At 38.8% G+C, this 17,521-nt stretch overlaps 1 protein-coding gene and 1 long non-coding RNA gene across 3 annotated transcripts; both read left to right on the top strand.

The window, feature by feature from the left end:
• The first annotated feature begins 4,663 nt into the window (after nucleotides 1-4,663).
• On the top strand, nucleotides 4,664-10,071 carry LOC137137418 (uncharacterized). Of its 2 annotated transcripts, none has more exons than XR_010915719.1 (5): nucleotides 4,664-5,050; nucleotides 6,899-7,272; nucleotides 8,388-8,492; nucleotides 8,730-8,858; nucleotides 9,933-10,071. It is a non-coding gene; the product is annotated as an uncharacterized lncRNA (long non-coding RNA). The 2 variants fall into 2 exon arrangements; XR_010915718.1 differs by having other exon boundaries at nucleotides 6,820-7,272.
• A 79-nt stretch (nucleotides 10,072-10,150) lies between these two features.
• On the top strand, nucleotides 10,151-16,341 carry LOC137137417 (tyrosine-protein kinase Tec-like). The gene is made up of 6 exons (XM_067523657.1): nucleotides 10,151-10,974; nucleotides 11,412-11,477; nucleotides 11,841-11,895; nucleotides 12,296-12,378; nucleotides 12,528-12,661; nucleotides 13,229-16,341. The coding sequence occupies exons 1-6, from the start codon at nucleotides 10,946-10,948 to the stop codon at nucleotides 13,237-13,239; spliced, it is 378 nt and encodes a 125-aa protein (XP_067379758.1). The 5' UTR covers nucleotides 10,151-10,945; the 3' UTR covers nucleotides 13,240-16,341.
• Nucleotides 16,342-17,521: the final 1,180 nt, after the last annotated feature.

Genomic DNA, 17,521 nt, shown 5'->3' with positions numbered 1-17,521 from the left:
TAAATTCATATTTTATTCACCATAGAATATAGATAACATATCAGATGTTGAAAGTAAGAAATTTTAAAATGCTCATTTTGGATTTCATGTGAGCTACAAATTCCAAAAAAGTTGGGACAGGTAGCAAAAAGAGGCACAGAAGCACTACGGTATTTTGAGGAGGTAGACGAGCTGCCGATTGATTCGAATTCCGATGTTGATATCGATGATGAGGAGGAAGATCCTTCATACGTTGTTGACGACGATGAGCTGGATGAAGATCGAGATGAGACAAGAGAGTATCAGCATGCACCAGCTTCAGAGAACATTTCAGGTCCTGTATAAATAAATCTGTATTGTAAAAAAAAAAATCATTCTATAAAAATGTTTTTGTAGCAATTTTTATTACTATTCATTTACTTACAAATATAGTATGTGTACTGTAGATATATCTACAGAACACGCTTGAGAATAAAGAAACTTTATATCTATCCATGTAGGCGCTCCTGTAGTAAAAAGAAAGAGGGGACAACAAGCTGGAGACGCACGAGCCATAAGAAGCGACAAATGGACATTTTCTGGGAGGGACACACCCCAGAATGAAAAGCCATGGATGGGAGGAGATGACCCTGACACCGCCTGACACATCAGTCGATTCCAGCCCAGGAGGACCCCAGGAGTGCACCTCGATTTGGACTCCCTCTACAGTCCAAAGGACCTCTTTTTTTTCTTTTTTTGCACATGACATGCTCATGTCATTTAAAAAAACACTAACAAGTATGCAGCAAAATCTGAAGCAGACAGGAAATACAAGTGGGCTGTTATCAATCCTGTTGACTTGCAGAATTTTTTGGACTGCTGATATACATGTCCCTAGTGTCTCTGCCCAATGTCCCAGACTACTGGAGACAAAACCATGCCTTGTCTGTGCCCCTCCCCGCAAAAGTAATGTCAAGAGACAAATTTCAGTTCATTATGTGGAATGTGCACTTGAGTGACCCAGAGGTGGATGCTTTGAATGACCAAAAAAAAGGCACCCTGGCACATGACAAGCTGTTTCGCATAAGACCAGTGTATGAAGGCATAAGATTTACCTGCCAGGGAGCTGGCTGTGGATGAAAGGATGGTAGCTACAAAAGCAAAAACTGGAATGACACAGTACATGCGGGATAAGCCCACAAAGTGGGGGCTAAACCTCTTTGCTCTTCCAGACTCCAGCAATGGCTACACCGTGGACTTCAATGTGTACTGGGGCAAATCTCAGACCTCCAGTGAACATGGGTTGGCCTATGAAGCTGTAATGAAACTAATCCAGCCAGCACTTCTAGGTACAGGATACCATGTTTACATGGACAATTTTTACACCAGTCCAAAACTGTTCATGGACCTGCATGATGTAAAGTATGGGGCCTGTGGGACATACAGGGAGAACAGAAGAGGGTGCACAAAGGGGAGGGAAAATGCCATCTCCAAGAAGAGTGACAGAGGAACAATCCGCTGGATTAGAGAAGGACCTCTCATTTTTGTGAAATGGATGGACAGGTGTCTGTGTGCTCTACCATCCACCCAGCACAATGTGGAGAAACAACCAGCAGGAGAATAAAAAAGTGCCGCTGGACAGTGGACCAAGATGGACATTCCCTGCCCAACACCCATCCTAGCATATAACAAGCATATGGGTGGGGTGGATTTGTCTGACCAGCTCATTCAATATTATCACACATACACACACACACACACACACACCGCAGAACATCAAGGTGGTACAGGACCATGTTGCTGCATTTTCTTGATATTGCCACCACAAATGCATACATCTTGCATTTGGACATATGCAGGGTCAAGAGTGTAAAGCACATGGTCCACAAGGGTTTCATGGCTCAGCTCATGTGTGAGCTGTGCCATGTGGACACAACAGGGTTGTCACAGACTAGGAGCACTTAGCATGTCCCTGTACCTCTAGAGAAAAGGCTGCAGTGCAAACAGTGCCATCCTGCAAAAAGAAGTGAGACTCCCTGAAAGTGTAAGTCCTGTGATGCTGCAATGTGCTTTAGTTACAAATAGGAACTGCTTTAAAACAGTGGCACAAGTAAAGTGCTAGGATTGTTGTAAATAGTTTTGGGAGGGTTCACCTGTGTTTTATATACATTTTTCATCTTTTATTGGCATTGTCTTTGCTCTTTTCTTATCTTGAACATAGTGTTTTTTTCACTATACTGTTTGCACATTTGTTAGAAAACATAAAAACTGTTGTGTGTCAATTCTTTTGCTTTTTACAAAAAAATAAAAATAAAATACCACTCGGATTTGTGTTTTTTGTTTAGTTTCAGGTTTATTGTGGAATTATTGTATAATATAATGACAAAATATCTGTATAAAAAATAAGTTGATGTAATAAAAAAGTGGATATGTAGCATTTCCACAAAAAAAAGTTTTAAAGGTGAATTATTGAAGCAAATTGTAAAGTGGTAAAAACGTCCAGAAAGACCTTCACATCACCAAGTGTTAAACATTTAATATTTCATCTCTGTTGTATTCTGAATAAAATATAAGTGTATAAGATTTTTAAATTATTGCATTCCTTTTTATTCACAATTTGTACAGTGTGCCAACTTTTTTGAATCGGGTTTGTACGTTGCAATATATATATCGCGTCATTATGTACGTAAATAAAAAACAACAACAAGCAATGCAGCTTTAGTCCATGCAGGAGGTAAAATGAGAAAATACATTTATTTTGTAATTTCCAATTAACCTTACATGGGCCGGTCAGAGTCAACCAAAGGGCCGTATGTGGCCCGGGGGCTGTACAATGCCCAGGTCTGGTCTAGACTCACGAGGGGTAGTCTGCTGTAGTCCAGGCCATTATTAAAAAGCAGCTGACTTCTGCTTTTTAATAATCCTTTCCCAAAGGGCTGGGCAATGTAGAAAAAAAAATCTTATCACAATATTTTGAAATATCAGTAAATAAACATATATATCACATTAGCCAAAATTAAAATACATCAAATAAAGTCTTAATTTTAAATTTGAAATCTGAAACTAAAATCTTGTCTTGCATTGTGATTTAGAGAATGACATAAAAATCCTACCGGTCTTTGTGGGAACATGTTTTCTTCACAGTTGGCAATGGACGCTCGTCTGCTTGTTGCTGGACTTTAAATAACGAACGAATCTCCACGTTACCGAATTCCTCGAACTCATCGTTTCGACAGTGTCCTCGTAGTTTGAGTGTTTGTCTACAGCCGTTATAATGTCTTCTTCGGTAACATTTTCCGTTGTTATTTTATTTCTTAACTTGCTCCCATTCGTGACAACCTGGTGTCAACGGTTACCCAAACAAATTAGCACGCGGGACCACGCCGGCGCGGGTTCTTACGCCTAACCTCTCTGTTGTTTGCGTCAACCTAACCGGAAGTTACTGGAACTCTTTCAAAGCCACATGATTGGTTCGGCGCGGTGCTACCCTCATTATTATTGGGTGTTGTGTTGTCAATCAAAACGATGTAAATAAGTTGTCTTTATCCATCGTGTCCAAATCAAAAAGGAAAAAAAATGGCCGCACCAGTATAATAGGAATATAAATTATAAAAAATGAAAATATATTTTCCATTACCTTTTATGTCACTTGTAAACAAGAAAATATGTCCACAAAATGATTAATGTAACACTTATGGGGGTTGTTTTGTATAAAATTATACAAAATTAATGAAGAATTAATGAAAAATTATGATGAAGGATTGTTCAGATGGTGGATAGAACCCTATTTAACTTACAAACAAATTCAACCTGCTCTGCAGACACAGGGTACAACAGTGTCAGCTTACAGTATCCATCGCGATCTTAAAAAGGGAAGCAATGGTAGGAAACAAAAAAAACACCATGGCTGACACAAAGGCTTAAAAAAGCAAGTCTGGAGTTTGCCAAAAGCACAATCCTGGAAGAACGTATTGTGGACAGAGGAGACAAAAACAGAGCTTTTTGGTAAAGGACATGATGGCACTGTTTACAGATAAAGAAATGAGGCCTTCAAAGAAAAGAACACAGTTCCTACAGTCAAACAAATGTTTTGGGGTTGCTTTGCTGCATCTGCCTCGACTGTGTGAACAGTATCATGAAATCTCGTTTCTCGCGTTTTCACGAGAGGTCATGGGTGTTCCAGCAGGACAATGACCCAAAATACACTTCAAAAAGCACTCAGAAATGGTTCTAAACAAAGCTTTGGAGAGTTCTGAAATGGACAGCAATGAGTCCAGATCTGAAACCCATAGAACACCTTGAAAGAGCTCAAACCAGCAGTAGGGAGAAGGCATCCTTCAAATCGGAATGACCTGGAGCAGTTTGCAAAATAAGACGGGTTCAAAATTCCAGTAGAGAGGTGTAAGAAACTAATTCATGGTTACAGGAGGTGATTGATTTCATTTATTTTTTCCTAAGGGGCTGCTACCAAATATTAAGTTAAGGGTGCCAATAATTTTGTCCAGTGCATATTTTGGGTTCTGTGTGGAATTGTATCAGATTTGACTTTTCTTCTCTGTTTTTTGTGTTGTTCCAATGCAAGGCAACGTGAGAACCAAAACATTTGCAACTGCAATCCTTTTCCAAGCAAAGGGCTGCACTTACTGTCAGAATTGCAAGGGTAGCGCTATTTTTGGCCATGACTATATATCTTTCCTGTTCAGTCATTTCCCTCAATTTATCTGTGAGAAATAGGACTGGGATAAGCTGTTGGTTGAGATGTTTCCTGTGAACAGTACAAATCAAAGCTGCCAAGAGAAACATTGTATTATCTGGGAAAAACACAGTGAATCTGGATTTTACGACATGTTTTTATCCAACCTGTTCATTTGACAGACTGGTTACAGAGCCAGTTCTTTAGAAAATATTTCAATTTGGGGAAAGCAGGCTACCCCCACCTCCAGCGCATTTGTTTCCTGCTGCACCACACCTCCACTGAATATATAACAACTAGACTTTCTTCAGTGATTCACTTATAAGCTGAGGTTCAGTTACACAGTTTGCTTTAAAGATGACAGCTGAACTGTAGAAGATTTCAAGAAGCTTTAAGAAGGTAAGTTGATTTTCTTGTTCTATTTTGGAGGAAACTATTGATTAATAAATGCATAAATACTGAGTTGAGGTGAAATCTCTCCTCTGTTACACTCAGAAAACAAGCTACATTAGATGTGTAATGAACTCAGTTTGACACCAAGATGCTCAACTAACACAGCCTCAACATAAACCTGCTGCAGAAATGGTTTAACTAAGGTTTCATTTAATACAGTATGAGGACAGACTTTCACAGTTCTGAGAATATTATTAATTACAAAAATGTCAGGTATTTTCACCAGGTATGTTTTTAATGGCACCAGTAAAAAGCGGTTATATATTTGTGTAAAATCCATCAGAGCTGTCACTTTTTCCTTAAGTTATTTTTTAATCTAGACACAGAATAACTATCTGACAAACACAAGTCACTAAAACAAACAACCACATACAGGATGTACTGTTAGATGAGTTCCCATTGTTTTACTGTCAGCTAATATTGTAATCTGACAGATGATTAGTAATAGAAAAGAAAAAACACAAAGCAATTACAGACATAGTGAAAACTGACAAAAAATATCAGGTTAATTTGAGATAAATATCTCACATGTGCAACTTAATGTTAGGATTACTATTGCAACAACACATCATCATTGAGGTTATTCTAACCTGTTTCACGACGGTCTAATCACGCCCCACGTTCCCTATTAGTGGGTGAACAATCCAACACTTGGTGAATTCTGCTTCACAATGATAGGACGAGCCCCACTGTACCTCTCCGAGCTTCTGCGTCCATACGTTCCACCACGGTTGCTTAGATCAGCTGACCGGCTGCTTCTTTATGTACAAAAAACTAAATGTTAGCTCAGAGGAGACCGAGCTTTTGCAGTGGCTGCTGCTATTGTATACTTCTTATTTTATGTTTTTAACCTGTACAGCACTGTGGTCACCCTGGTTGTTTTAAAGCGCTTAACAAATAAAGGTACAAGTTACAATTAATGTGAAAGAGAAGTAAAGACATATTTTTCATATTTCTGGACAACACCGGCCAGGGCCACAATTAAGGGTACAGTACCCTGGTGCTTTAATTTTGAGCATTGTGTTTGATTTGTTCCATTAGTTCATTTTCCACATCCAGTATTGTTCTTAGAGTTAATCAAAACACATTTTCTTAACACAATTTTAATTCAAGTAATGATGAACATTTAATAAAAGTTGCTCAGTAGCCAGTGTACTGTTGTGACGTTTACACTACCTGCTTTACATTTTAATTTAAGGACTTTTCAGTGTAAATGCCTAGTTTTAAATATTTGTTGGCAAAGTAAACAAAACATTAACCAAATATCACTACATCACTTAAATTAGGTGATTATATTGCATTTTATCAGGGTATCACTTACACACAACAACAAGCTAATTCACTCTACTCTATCCGGCCCTTTCTCTCCATGCTCCACTAAGCTTTTCTACCATTTGTCCAGCCCTTCAGATATTAGTTAATATCAAATTACAATAATTAAGAAGCTGCAAAACCTATTAAGGGAGCAGAAATAATTGATATTCTCTGATTGGATGGATGACTGAGCCTCACTCAGCAACATTTTGAATAAAGGGCTCTGCACTGCTCCTCTGGAGGCTTCACCAGCATAACTTAAGATGAGCTTCAGGACGTATTTCTACAAAAAAAATACTGATGCTTTAAATTGCTAAAAGTAGCCTCACGCAGGGCCTGGGTGCTTAATGTAACATGTTACAATAATATTTGATGATTCTTTGTTTTTTCCTCTGATAAAGTGTGTGATGATGATGTCCCTGAAGACGTGGTGTCTCCTGTCCCTCTCTGTCTTCCTCTTCCTGTCCATCACTCCAACAGAATCTAAAGTGGTGCAGTCGATGCAAGAATGTGAGGGGTTTCTTTTACAGGAAGTTCCACTGAACATCCCCGGCATCTTGGAGAACAGCATAATCCAAAACAGGGACCGATACAAAGTCATCTGCCAGACTTATAGGGACAGGAAAAGATTTGTAACACTCTGAAAACAAGATACCAGTGTTTTCTGCTTACAAGTACAGAGGAACAAAGAAAGGAGAACGGCGCAAAATGTGGATGATAGAGCCTCCTATCATCAGGAGGAGACCCATGTCAAACGATTGCAGCAGAAGAAGAGGACGTCGCCGCTCAACTACAAAGAGAGGCTGTTTGTCCTCACCAAGGCCAGGCTGACGTACTACGATGGAAAAGCAGAAGTAGGTTTTATTTGTTGTTCATTCACATTTTAGTTTGGATGACTTTTTTTCTGATGATACGACAGTCATTGGCTGTGTTGATAGAAATAAACAATTTTCAAATTGGTCGGATGACCCATGGGGAACAGACTGTAATGATCTTCTTTTGCTCTTCTCTTGTTTAAAAGTTGTAGGACTAAAATGTGCATCTGACATTTAAAGTTAAATTGGAATGAACTTGAGAATGACACAATGTCTGCCCATCGTCGCTCTCTTCTTTTACTAAAGGGATGTTTTTTAGATTAAAAGTTAACTCCTCAGTGCAGGTGAAGCCTTTTTACACATGTCACAAAAGTTACGCTCTGAATATATATTTTGTGAATGTAAACGAGCATCTTATTGGATCAGCTTTACTCAGACTAAATTCAATCTGATTAAAGAAACTTTGTCTAGTGTCAGGTTATATTCCTTCTTCTACTTAAAGAGCATTTTGTGGTTATGTGCGTGTTTTTTTTACTGGTGAGAATAAATTGAACATACTGGGACTATTGTCATGTCTGTCAAATAATAACAGCCAGAGATTGTTATCTTAGCTTAGCGTGAAGACTGACTTTTACAGATTTGACAACAAAGAAATAACAGAGTTAGTTATTGAGCTTTCATTACCTTTGGGCAGAGCCAGACCATCTGTTTTCTCTGTTTTCAGCTTTCATGCTAAGCTAGGCTAGCTGCATTTGTATTAACTCTAGGAGAGAGATAAAATTTATTTTATAAACGCTGTATATAAATTACTATTATTCTGGACAAATAAGGTAAAGACAAATCTTATAGTGAATTCTAGTTGAGAAACAGCAAAACAGTGTATGTTTTAGTTAGCAACACAGTTTAACAATGAAATATTCATTATCAGTTTATGATAAGAGCGATGAGGATGTTTGCACACACCAGTGACTGCATTCAGAGCTGTTATCACAATCAAAAACCAAAACCTTAAATAAACATATTATCATTTCTGATCTGATAAACTGCAGACAAAGCTTAGGACGGAATTCCAATGTTTACAATCAACATCTACATTACATAAAAAAACAAAACCCAAATAAAAGCTGATATTCTCACATTGTTTTCATTAAAAGAAGAAGTGCAGGAGAGGTTCAATTGACCTGAGCCGCATCAGATGTGTGGAGATCGTCAAGAACGGAGGAGGGATCATCCCCTGTCAGAATAAATACCCCTTTCAGGTATAACAAACACAAAGTCATCCTGAATGTACAGCTACTCTCATCGTCGCATCACCACATTACTGTCAACCCTAACAACTGTTTCACGGTCCCTCTTCTGACAAAATAACCACCTCTGGCTAACATTTACTGTACTAAGTTGGCAGTCCACCATCTTTGTCTGCATCAGATAGTCCCATCCTCAATGGAATTCACCTCAGTATATGTGTGTTTGGCTAAGTGTGTGTTTGTGTGCAGAAATCAAAGACAACCCACTGGTCTGGATGAAGTTTCACCCCCAGTTCTGGCAGGAGGGGGCGTGGCTCTGCTGTCGCCAGGTGGAAAAACAGGCCCCAGGCTGTGAGGAGTATAACCTGTTTGGAGACAGTAAGACAACCACATTCTTTTTAATCTGTACTTAATGCACAACACATTTCCCAGCCTCCACCCCTGTCACTCATAATACATATCTAAACATCATATGTTCATAGTGCAGAAATATCCTCACTAAAAAAGTTTGAAAATAAAATCCTAACTCTCGTATTATTGTTGAGATTAAAGCAAATCTACAGCAATGATATTGGCACAAACACTGCATAATATTTTAAAAATATTATGTTAACACCAAATTTTGATGCTTAATCTGAACTGATCCCAACTCTGCAGCCCTGCAGGGAAGTTTAGCCCCTTTCAGCTCATAGCTTCACTTCTTTAGTTTCACACACACTGCCTGAACAAGTCTATACAAATATTATAATTTCTCTTGGTACTGCAAAATATTTTACAATATTTGTGCAGTTAAACTAACCATTTATGTTTTACTAGCTCTAGCCAAACATAGTTGTGTGTGTAAGGAAAATAAACAGATAGAGATAAACAGAAAAACCCATCTAAAATATTCTCATTTAAAGTATAATATTCATATTAAGTAACTGGCACGTGATTAACGGAACACAAAGAAAATGTAAAAAAGGTGTAAATACACTTTAGTCGTGGCATAAAGTGAAAGTAATGCACAAATTTTAGGTACAGTACACAAACCCAAGGGCAGTACTGTACCTGAGGGCCTTAAATGTTCTGCCACAGCCTGCAGCAGTAACATAAAAGTCCTGCAATATAACAACAATATAACAAAAAGATCCGTGTCACTTTCTCAGGAACATATTTACAAAGTGTCTTGCTACATTGTTTGTCCTTGCATTGTGTAACGCTTGATTCACCGTGTGTTGAGAAAAACAGGAAATCCCAATTACAGGGTTATATTTACGCTGTTAGCTGACTCATTCAAACTTTCAATGGAGGAGTAGAAGCTGGTAATGGAGATAAAAAACAACAAAGTGTTCAAGCTTTGTGCTTCAGTGACTGGTTCTGTTCCTTTTTTCTATTTTCCAAACAATCTTTACCACCGATTCCTGAAGAGGAAAATACATACACACACCCACATTCTTCCTTATCCCACAGCGGAGGCCTGCTCCCCCCCTCCCCTTTGCGCCTGGGGATGATGACATTGATGGCGATTTTGACGATGATGACGAGGAGGAGGAGGAAGCGGTGGTGGCTCTGTATGACTTCCCAGGCACCGAGCCGCATGACCTGAGCCTGGTCAAAGGAGACGAGTACGTAATCCTGGAGAAGTGTGACGTGAACTGGTACAAAGCACGCAACCAAAACGGGTGAGTGTGTGTGTCCACCGTGGGCTGGATCAGAATAAATTAAATACACTTATTGGTTGTATTTCTATGAAATGTGCAACAGATGCTTTCATCAAGCCTGATTAGTTAAAACAGTTTGATCTAGATCATGTTTAAAGGTTGAGGTGTGCCTCCCCAGAGAGCAGTGAACAGAAGTAAGGTCAAGATAAACAGTGATGTGAAAAGGACAGATGTTCAACAAAACAACAGGAGTTAGTTCTTATGTTTCAGCTCACTTTACATCAACATGATCAACAGATGGTGCAGGTGCAGCAAACTCACAAAGATCTTAAAGGTACTTTAAAAGCTTTAGAGCCTGACTGTTTGCCATTTGCAACAAATGTGGTAGTGTACTGCACACCGTTTTAGATTCAATGAAACCTAAATCCTGCTGGGGCATATTAGACTTCTTTGGAATCAGAGTAAAGATACTTGTCATGACTGCAGCACTTATTTGAAGAACTTAAGGTTTCTTTGGTATTTGAGTAATACAGCAATTCATGAGAAAATGTAAAATAGGATGTGGTAATAGTTTAACTAACATACTTGGTTCATGCATGGTACCAATTTGTAAAATTAGTGATTTATTTCTGTCAAGATCCTAGTGCTCATTGTAGTGCTGGGGTTCAGTGTCTTACCCAAGGACACTTCGACATGTGATCTGAGGAGCTGGGGATCGTACCAGCAACTGGGGGATTGGTGGACGCCCATAACTGGAGAACCTGCCTGAGAATCATTATTCTGTCTTTAGTGTCAGTGTACTACAGTGACACTTGTCTGTACATGTACGGAGAGATTGTAAAGTGTCAGTGGTAATAGCTAATTTGGTTAATTGAGCTGTGAACATTCTATAATTTGAATTAGTAATTTAGCTTTTATCCAAAGTAACTTACGAGTAAGTAGCAGACACTAGGAAAGACTTTTGGGGTTCAGCACACAAGTACAGTTTTCACTTTGCATTCTCACATTCAGCTGTAGTGTTGTACGATTGTATCTTCTTTGATTGGACTGGACTTATGTCGATTGGTTGCTGAACGTCTATACCTGCCCGGCAGGTATTTTCAATTTAATTCAATGGGAATTAGACTAACTGTGTGTGGAACACTGTGAAGACAGTGGATTCCGGTACCTACCTGATTCTCTGTGTTGGAAATTTGAGCTCTAGTTTTTGTGTGAAACAGTTAAAGTGTTTTTTGTTTTTTCTTCCTGTAAACTGACCTGTTCCTGCGCATGTGTGTGTGTTTCACAGTGAGGAAGGCTACATCCCAAGTAACTATGTAACAGAGAAGAAATCCGGAAACCTGGTGCAGTTTGCGTGAGTGTGTTAATCATTTCACAGTAGATCAACACCCGTCACAGGTCATGAACAATGATGCAGGAATGTAGTCATGAGATAACTAAAACTGCCTGAATGCAAATGTTTGGCCTTGTTCACTCTGCATTGCTGACTTACCACACACTTTATGAAGCCTGCAACAGGTCTCAAGCACGTCACTGTCAAACCACTGGTTTTAAACACACTTCATATTGTTTGTTTCTGGGGCATATTCATTTGAATCATGCTTTGTGGTAAATAAAATGAGTGCATCAACATACCAGGACTGTGTTAATAATCATGTAGCATGTCAGATTATTTTATAAATGAATATCTTAAGAAAAACAAATATTCTTGTTCTAGTTGGTACAGTAAACAAGTCAACAGGAACAAGGCAGAGGAGTTACTGAGAAAGGAGGTGAGGCTTTGTCTGCACATCTTACTTCTCTTTTTGGTTTCTTTTGTACTGTTCGCTTCATGTTTTCATGTTTCTTCGTCTTCTGTTTGACACTTGTCAAATAGCCACAATGAAGAGGTTTCTAAAAGCTCACAGAAAGTATATAGTGATTTAAAGGTGAAGATGAAGATGGTTGGTTTTATTTTATTAAAAAGTGTCCTGGAGTTTTATTTGAGTAATATCATCACAATCTTTATTATATGTCACTTGAAACAAAATATTGGATAAAAAACAGTTTTTTTTAATGTCTAAAACAAACCAGGAGTCCAGTTTCTCTTCAGCTCTCTTGAACTCTGTAAAATAAAAAAAAACAAAATCAAAAGTTTTCAGCCTGTGTCCATGTCTTTGTCGCCTCCTGCAGGACAAAGAAGGAGCCTTCATTGTCAGAGACTCCAGCACCCCAGGAGCCTACACTGTGTCTCTGTACACCAAGTCCGTGGCGGGGTAAGGGGATAGGAAGGAGTTGAGTGCGACTGTACTCACTGTGTTACAAACAGAATTATAGACAGTCACGCTCACTGGCTGATTGTACTGTGTTACAAGCTGCACTACATTCATTATGGATGTAATTTTCATGTCCCGTGTGTTTGTAGGGAGGGAGTTGCGGGTGTAAAACATTACCACATCAAGGAGACCCAAGGCCCACCTAAATATTTTTACCTGGCTGAGAAACACTTGTTCAGCTCCATCCCCGACTTGATCGAGTACCACAAACACAATGCTGCAGGTAAACGACACCATACAATGCATCTCGATTGTAGTTTAATGATACTGTCTCACTGTTCCTTCCTCTCTCTGTCTTTACTCCTGTCTTGCAATGTGTCATTCCACCCCACGTCTCATCTCACACTATCTATATGTATCCATCTCTAACATTACAGTCACTTAGGCTTTAAAAAAGAAAAGTTTGCTGGGTGGAGGTTGTGGTGGGTAGACGAGTCGACAAAGATGAGCATAACCAGAACTCAAATGATAATCCGAAAAGACAAAAAAGAAAAAACAAATATCTTCAAAAACCAACTGCTTTCCCTGCAGCCTCATTTTTACTTTGAATTTCATAATGATTTGCAAATGCTAACATGCTAACAAGCTAAATTTAGATGAAAAACACATTATTTCTGATCATTCCATTAGCCTTGTTCTTCCTTAATACACGGTCACAAACTAGACTCTTTCTTTTGGCATTTAGCAATTTGTTATTGTAACAGTATGTTGGAACTTCTCTGCCCTGTCTGTGTTTTTTAGATGTTATTTACTGTTCTGTCATCACTTACTGGTTTTCCTACTTTTACAGCTCGAGGATGAACATGACAACAAGAACATGATGTTGGGAAAAAGACACATGATCTACACCCACCAGGCTGGAGACGGTGATTATAGATACAATGGAGTGTATGACCGCGGACATTTAATCCCCAGCTCTTATGCATTCGGTAAAGTTGACAAAACATCTACCTTCACCCTGACCAACATTGTTCCCCAAGCAGCGACATTCAACCAGGGAAGCTGGAACAGAATGGAGAGGTGCATCAAGTGTGTCATGGACAAATACTGTAAAAACAATAATGATGCCATCGAAGGCTTTGTGGTGACTGGAGCACAGCCCACTAGCAACACAACCCTCAACAACAGGATTAATATTCCCCCCATGATGTGGTCGGCATTCTGCTGCTACAGCTCTACCAGGAGCATGTGGCTGGCAAGTGCACACTGGGGCGACAATGTCCCGGAGTCTGAGAACAAATACCTGCAGACGAAGACCCTGGCAGAACTGTATGACCAACTGAGGACGGTGGACTCAGAATTTAATGTGTTTCCTGGAGCAAAGTGCCCTCTCCACACAACGGTCACTGAGTTTTACCCAGAAATGAATAACCCTTGCAATTGTTCATCCTCCTTTTCAACCCCATCAACATCTGCCCCTCCCACTACCCCAACTGACCTTTCTGACCCTCCCACATCTACACTTGGCTCTCTTTCCGCCACCTCTGACTTTTCTCCGGTTAACACCTGATCCTCTCACATCTACATCTGGCGTCCCCCTAATCTAAATTTCATTACATCTGACCCTCTCACTATTACATGTGATTCGTCCACTTCTGTTTTTGTACCCACTCCCCATCACATCTCGCCTTTTCACCACCTCAGGCCTTAAAACATCAACATCCAGCTAGGATTTTGGATGGGTTTAGCCATTTTCTTGAATTTTCTTGTTAGATGTTAAATTTGTCTGATTTATTAATGATTTGCCCATCTCCTCAAAGAACGTTTTCCCCATTATCATAATTATTTCATTGTCTTTGTTTTTCATTGCCCAATGACTTCTCTTCTTTGTCATTCTTGTCTTTTCATCTTTAGACTTGTATTCTTGTTAACAGATGTTGTTATTGTTTATGTCAGTTCTTTGCACTTCACTTCCTTGTTTTTTTACTTTAGGAAAGAGTAGCTGCAACAATGCAAAGCTCCTGGAAAGGAAATTCTTGAACCATGAACACATTTCTGAAAAGAGGGCTTATGAGGAAAAAAAATATTTTAGGGGAAATGGGAGTATTCTACCATCATACCTTCGGTGAAAATATAAAAGCAGACTTCTTTATACTTTCACTTAAAAGCTGAGGTGCAGTTACACAGTTGCTTTAAGTTACCATTTAATAAAAGACACCTGAACTGTTTGTTGTGGAAGATTACTGGAAGCTTTAATGAGGTAAGGGGATTTTCTTTATTATTTTATAAATTTTTTATTTTAATATTTTAGGGAGGAAACTATACAGGTGCTGGTCATATAATTAGAATATCTTCACAAAGTTGATGTATTTCACTAATTCCATTCAAGAAGTGAAACTTGTAAAATGTCTACATTCATTCCACACAGACTAATATATTTCAAGTGTTTATTTCTTTTAATTTTGATCATTATAACTGACAACGTAATTCAGTATCTCAGAAAATTTGAATATTACTTAAGACCAATACAAAGAAAGGATTTTTAGAAGTCTTGGCCAACTGAAAAGTATGAACATGAAAAGTATGAGCATGTACAGCACTCAGTACTTAGCTGGGCTCCTTTTGCCTGAAGTACTGCAGCAATGTGGCGTGGAATCGATCAGTCTGTGGCACTGCTCAGGTGTTATGAGAGCCCAGGTTGCTCTGATAGTGGCCTTCAGCTCTTCTGCATTGTTGGGTCTGGCATATTGCATCTTCCTCTTCACAATGCCCCATAAATTGTCTATGGGGTTAAGGTCAGGTGAGTTTGCTGGCCAATCAAGAACAGGGATACCATGGTCCTTAAACCAGGTACTGGTAGATTTGGTCCTGTTGGAAAATGAAATCTGCATCTCCATAAAGTTGGTCAGCAGCAGGAAGCATGAACTGCTCTAAAACGTCCTGGTTTACAGCTGCGTTGCCCTTGGACCTCAGAAAACACAGTCGAGCAACACCAGCAGATGACATGGCACCAAACCATCACTGACTGTGGAAACTTTACACTGGATCTCAAGCAACGTGGATTCTGTGCCTCTCCTCTCTACCGCAAGACTCCGGGACCCTGATTTCCAAAGGAAATGCAAAATTGACTTTCATCAGAGAACATAACTTTGGACAACTCAGAAGCAGTCCAGTCCTTTTTGTCTTTAGCCCAGGCGAGACGCTTCTGACGCTGTCTGTTGTTCAAGTAATATTCTAATTTTCTGAGATACTGAATTTGGGGTTTTCATTAGTTGTCAGTTATAATCATCAAAATGAAAAGAAATAAACACTTCAAATACATCAGTCTGTGTGGAATGAATGTCTACATTATACAAGTTTCACTTCTTGAATGGAATTAGTGAAATAAATCAACTTTGTGAAGATATTCTAATTCTATGACCAGCACCTGTAGAATAATTAATGCACAAATACTTAGTAAAGACAGGACTCTTTGTCCAGCATCTCAGACAAACCAAAACCTAATGGAGAGAAAATGTAAATGAATAATTGGCACTTTTACACATGTAACACAGCAGGGTGTTGCCAACACATCTCATTTTTCCCTCAGCATGTTGTAAATCATTTTTATCTTTATATGTTAAGGTTTGGGGATTTTAGATGTGGTTAGCTGGTCTGTTAAATTTCCTCATTAAACAGAATGGTAAATGTATTATATTGACTATTATTATGTACTGATGTTCATTAGCATCATCTCCTCACAGAGAATTTTTCAGCATCATAATTATTTCATTTTTCCTTCCTTCATTGTGCTTCATATGACTTCTCTTCATTGTCCATTGTGTCTTTTTATCATCCACAGAAGTTGAAGTTATTTCTATTCATGTCGTTTCTTTCAATTTCACTTTCTTTTCAAGCAAAGAGCAGTTGCAACAAGGCAAAACTGTTTTCCCTGGAAATAAAGTCCTTTGGATCTAAAATACATTTGAGAACACTGAAGCTGAAGTTCAGTTGCACAGTTTGCAAGCTTTAAAAGGGTTTTAGAGCTTTAAAAGGGTTTTTCTTTATATATTCTAGGGAAGAAACTATTGATTATTAAATGCACAAATACTTATAGGAGTTGAGGTAAAATCTCTCCTCTGTTCCTGAACTGAAGACACATCTATCCTCACACTCAGAAAACAAGCTAAATTAGATCATTTATGTGCATAATGAACTCAGTTTTGAGGTGTACACATAACACAGTTTCAACATAAACCTGCAGCAGACATTGCTTTACCTAAACTTTAGGTTAATAAAGCTCAGTATTAGGATAGATATATATAAAATCAATATTCTCCCTAGTTTTTAATTCAACAGTTGAACAAAACCCAAAACAATATGACGACGTGGATGACGTGGTGCTGGTGATCATGGACACAACAAGCAGCCACCAGCTGCGCACAGCTGGTCTTAAATGACCCTCTCCTGACCACTTCCAATGCCAGTTTCTCACAGTATAGGCCTATGCGCCATAAAAGAGGCATGTTTCCAATCTCTGAAGCTTCTTACTGTAAATGTTAAATCAGTAAAGGCACAAGCCCCAAATGTTCTGCTGCAGCCTCACATTTCAAATTCAAGCTATTAGGGATCACTAGCAAATGTGTGCATCTTCTTGAAAACAGTGGAACTAGAAAACTATCCAGAGATGCCTGTATAGGTTTATCCACTCTGAGATCATCTGGAATTTCACAGCTTAATTAACAAGGGTGTTATTTGATTGAAGAAAGGCTAGTAGCTCTATTGCTACGGTTGTAACACTAATTCTGTAGTTTTCATTACATTGGAATCTCCAGAACTGAATGCTCACCTTTATTCTCCAAGCGTTTCTTGTTGCTAAACTAGTTCTGCACAGTCCTCCTTCTCCACTATGGTCTTCTACCATCTGCTACACTCCATCACACTCTGCACAGCCCTTCAGATATTAGTCATTATCTAATTACAATAAATATGAAGCTGCTAAACCTAATAAAGGAGCAGAAATCTTTGACATAGTCTTATTTTTTGGAAGAATGTGCCTCATTCATCAACCTGTAGAAGTAAAGATCTCTGCACTGATGTCACTGCTGCTCTGGAGGCTTTAGCAGAACCACTTAAGATGAGCTTTCGGACATATTTCTACAAA

Source organism: Channa argus, chromosome 12 (assembly GCF_033026475.1).
Source record: "Channa argus isolate prfri chromosome 12, Channa argus male v1.0, whole genome shotgun sequence".
NCBI classification, from domain to species: domain Eukaryota; kingdom Metazoa; phylum Chordata; class Actinopteri; order Anabantiformes; family Channidae; genus Channa; species Channa argus.
The sequence above is the reverse complement of the archived record's forward strand: the minus strand, read 5'-3'. Positions and strand labels throughout refer to the sequence as shown.

Coding starts and splice junctions, on each gene's coding strand:
- LOC137137417 (XM_067523657.1), top strand. CDS start 10,946: ATGTACGGAGAGATTGTAAAGTGTCAGTG. Junction 11,478..11,840: donor GGAAACCTGGTGCAGTTTGC/GTGAGTGTGTTA, acceptor TTCTTGTTCTAG/TTGGTACAGTAAACAAGTCA. Junction 12,379..12,527: donor TACACCAAGTCCGTGGCGGG/GTAAGGGGATAG, acceptor GTGTGTTTGTAG/GGAGGGAGTTGCGGGTGTAA.